The sequence below is a fragment of the Bison bison genome, unplaced genomic scaffold (assembly GCF_000754665.1).
Source record: "Bison bison bison isolate TAMUID 2011002044 unplaced genomic scaffold, Bison_UMD1.0 scf7180017864471, whole genome shotgun sequence".
In the NCBI taxonomy this organism is placed as follows: Eukaryota; Metazoa; Chordata; class Mammalia; order Artiodactyla; family Bovidae; genus Bison; species Bison bison.
This window is the reverse complement of record NW_011495032.1, coordinates 41,432,819-41,436,299: the sequence shown is the minus strand read 5'-3', so window position 1 is coordinate 41,436,299 and position 3,481 is coordinate 41,432,819. Positions and strand designations below refer to the sequence as shown.

The following is a 3,481-nucleotide window of genomic DNA, read 5'->3' as shown; positions in this document are numbered from 1 at the left end:
TCGGGGGAGTCCAGCTCTGCAGTTTGTTGTGCTCATCTGCCTGGGGCTCATGGGGTTGGAGCGGGGACTGAATGTGTTGGTCCCCATCTTCTATAGGGACATAGGTGAGGGGGAGAAGGATGGGGTCAGCTTAGCACTCTGGTCCTTCATTGGCCTGGATGGTGGCAGAGACTAGCCCAGGGAAGTGTGACAGAGTTGAGAACTGGGTGGTTAGTAGAGGCTGTGGCTGGTGCCTAGGGCAGTTTCTCCCAAAGAGAGTGCTAGGGTCTCTGAGTGGGCTTGGACTCATTTTCTCCATAGTGAACTTGCTGACCCAGAAGGCACCTTGGAACTCCCTGGTCTGGACGGTCATCATCTATGTCTTCCTCAAGTTCCTCCAGGGGGGTGGCACTGGCAGTACAGGTATGAGGGACTCTGCTCTCACCCCGGTTGGTATTGGCCGCTGTCCCTCCTCCCACAGGCATCCCTCCCCCAGGCCCCTCGGTGCTCTCAGACCTTTCACATCTTGCTGCTGGGCTGACGTCATTGGGCCGCTCAGCCCTACTGAGGCCTTCCCTGGCTCCCCGCAGGCTTCGTGACCAACTTGCGCACGTTCCTGTGGATCCGGGTGCAGCAGTTCACCTCGAGGCAGGTGGAACTGCGCCTCTTCTCCCATCTGCACGAGCTTTCACTGCGCTGGCACCTGGGGCGCCGCACAGGGGAGGTGCTGCGGATCGTGGACCGGGGCACGTCCAGTGTCACGGGGCTGCTCAGGTGCCATGCCAATGGAAAGGGAGGGCAGGGCTGGGGACGATGGTGGAGGGGCTGTCAGGACAACTCACCCAGCTGGAGGAGTTGCCTCTCTGTCCTCTTTTTTTTTCTGAAATTATAAAATTAATATACACATGCCCTCATAATAATTCCAATGAAGCAGACAGAGCAAATCTCTCTTGAATTCCACTCACTAGAGGTTCCCACTCTGTTTAGTATGTAGAGTTCTGCTTTTTTGCATTTTTTTACATATGTACATGTAGAACTAGTAGGTATTGTGGAGGTGTTTCCTAAAACAGATGGTATCATGATGTAGGTGTCATTTCTCAGAATGGCTTTATTATCAAAATGTTAGGGAGATGTGTTCTTATCTGGGCTTCCCTGGTGGCTCAGTGGTAAAGAATCTGCCTTCCAAGCAGGAGAGGCAGGTTCAATCTCTGGGTTGGGAAGATCCCCTGGAGAAGGAAATGGCAACCCATTCCAGTATTCTTGCATGGAGAATTCCATGGACAGAGGAGCCTGGCGTGGTACAGTCCCCAGGGTTGCAAAGAGTCAGACACAACTTAGTGATTAAATAACAACATTCTCATTCATACGTGAAGATCTTTCTCATGCATTGTAATTGATCCAAAGCATTCTATGGTTTATTTAGCCATAATAAGGGGCATTGATTCTTAAGGGGCATTTAGCTTGATTCTAGTCTGTTGCTATGGAAAACAAAACATTATGGCAAAATCCTCCTAGGTAGAATTGCTGGCTCTGAGCCCTTAAACTATTCTTTGTTGCTTGACTTTGCCTCCTAGCTACCTAGTATTCAACATCATTCCCACACTGGCCGACATCATCATTGGCATCGTCTACTTCAGCATGTTCTTCAATGCTTGGTTTGGCCTCATTGTGTTCCTGTGCATGGGTTTTTACCTTGGTGAGTGATGAGAGATGGTTTGATGAAACCATCTCCCTGAACCATTTATGGAGTGCCTTGAACATGAGTCCTGCCCCAACTCAGATGGCCCAGCTTTGAGAGGCTGTAGATCAGTGGGCTCCAATAGGCTCCTGCTGCTCCCCAGTGTGATGGATGAGCATCCTCTGTCACGGAAACCCCAACTCTCCCTAGGGAAGGACATCCTGGTCACTTTAGATTCCCGCTGTGAATCTCAAGTCAAGGAGGAACTTCATGTGATAGGATGCAGCTTGCTTCCATTGGTTCACCAAAACTGTTTTCACACAGGCTTTATGCGGACTGTGATGATGTATTGGACACAGCCCCTTCCCTCAGGGAGCTTAAGACTCCCTTCCTTGGGAATCTGGGTCCCTGGGTTATAGCACAGGGTTATTGTACACGTGACCAGCAGCAGACATACATGTGGTCGCTGCTGCTGGGAGTGACTTGCTCTCTTCTGTTCCCTCTCCCTCTCCTGTCACTCTCTAGCCCTGACCATTGTGGTCACTGAGTGGAGAACAAAGTTTCGACGGGCTATGAACATGCAGGAGAATGCTACCCGGGCCCGGGCTGTGGACTCTTTGCTAAACTTTGAGACGGTAACGGAGACCTCGGTGGCAGTTTTGTGAGGTTTGGAGATGTAGAGGAGTGTGCCTGGGGTCATTGGGGCTGACAAGGAGCAGGGAGGATGCGAAGTGTGCTGCTTACAATCAGGGAGGAAGGATGGGGAATGGAGCTGAAAGCTGTGGCTGTGTGAAACAGCACTGGTTTGAAATTCATCAGGTGAAGTATTACAACGCAGAGAGTTATGAAGTGGAACGCTATCGTGAGGCCATCATCAAATATCAGGTGAGGATGCTGGTTTGAGGCCTACTGAGAGCAACAGCCGGGACTTGTGGAATCACCAGGCCTGAGAGGAGTAAAATTTGGGCTGTGAGGTTGATGTGCCTGGGCCCAGGTTGGGATTTGGTGACTGTCAACATGTATATGACATTCCTTCCTTGTTTGTCATTGCCCAAGAGTTTAGAGTGGAAGTCAAATGCTTCACTGGTTCTGCTAAATCAGACCCAGAACCTGGTGATTGGACTTGGGCTCCTCGCCGGCTCCCTGCTTTGTGCTTACTTTGTCACTGAGCAGAAGCTACAGGTGAGGGAACTGTCCTGGGCCTGGGTACTTTGTCTAGGCCATCAGGTTCATGTGTGGGAAGGAGGTAGCGGGTAGCTAGTGGGCAGGGTGACAGCCCACCAGCCTCCTGTGACCCTGTCCTCGTCCCTGTATGTCCACAGGTCGGGGACTTTGTACTGTTTGGCACCTACATCATCCAGCTGTACATGCCTCTCAACTGGTTTGGCACCTACTACAGGTAACCTGATGCCAGGCCTCACCTGTCCAGGGTGCACTGTTATCTCCCCAGCTCCCGAGAGGAGCTCCAACCAGCCCTCTTCTTGCAGGATGATTCAGACCAACTTCATCGACATGGAGAACATGTTTGACCTGCTGAAAGAGAAGACAGAAGTGAGTGAGGAGAGAGGAGTGGGTTTGTAGGGAGTGGGAGCTGGCATGGTGTTCCTCGTGTCTGGAAGATACCAGGCCTGTAATGGCACACAATGGTGGCACTCTCCCAGGTGAAGGATCTTCCCGGCGCAGGGCCCCTTCGCTTTCAGAGGGGTCAGATTGAGTTTGAAAACGTGCACTTCAGTTATACTGATGGGTGAGCCCCTCCCCTTCCACTGTCCCGCAGTCCCCTTTCCGTGTCCATTTACACACTGCTCCTCCCCTTGCCCCGCC

The 3,481-nt window shown here is 51.8% G+C and overlaps 1 protein-coding gene across 1 annotated transcript in view; it reads left to right on the top strand.

Moving 5' to 3' along the window:
• The window catches only part of ABCB6 (ATP-binding cassette, sub-family B (MDR/TAP), member 6 (Langereis blood group)), an 8,253-nt gene that overhangs the window by 1,988 nt on the left and 2,784 nt on the right, over positions 1-3,481 (top strand). Inside the window, exons 4-13 of the mRNA XM_010861229.1 lie at positions 1-104; positions 301-402; positions 570-753; positions 1,554-1,675; positions 2,183-2,292; positions 2,477-2,542; positions 2,714-2,839; positions 2,980-3,056; positions 3,145-3,208; positions 3,319-3,404. Of these exons, the coding sequence (XP_010859531.1) occupies positions 1-104; positions 301-402; positions 570-753; positions 1,554-1,675; positions 2,183-2,292; positions 2,477-2,542; positions 2,714-2,839; positions 2,980-3,056; positions 3,145-3,208; positions 3,319-3,404 (1,041 nt within the window). The remainder of the gene's footprint in view (positions 105-300; positions 403-569; positions 754-1,553; positions 1,676-2,182; positions 2,293-2,476; positions 2,543-2,713; positions 2,840-2,979; positions 3,057-3,144; positions 3,209-3,318; positions 3,405-3,481) is intronic.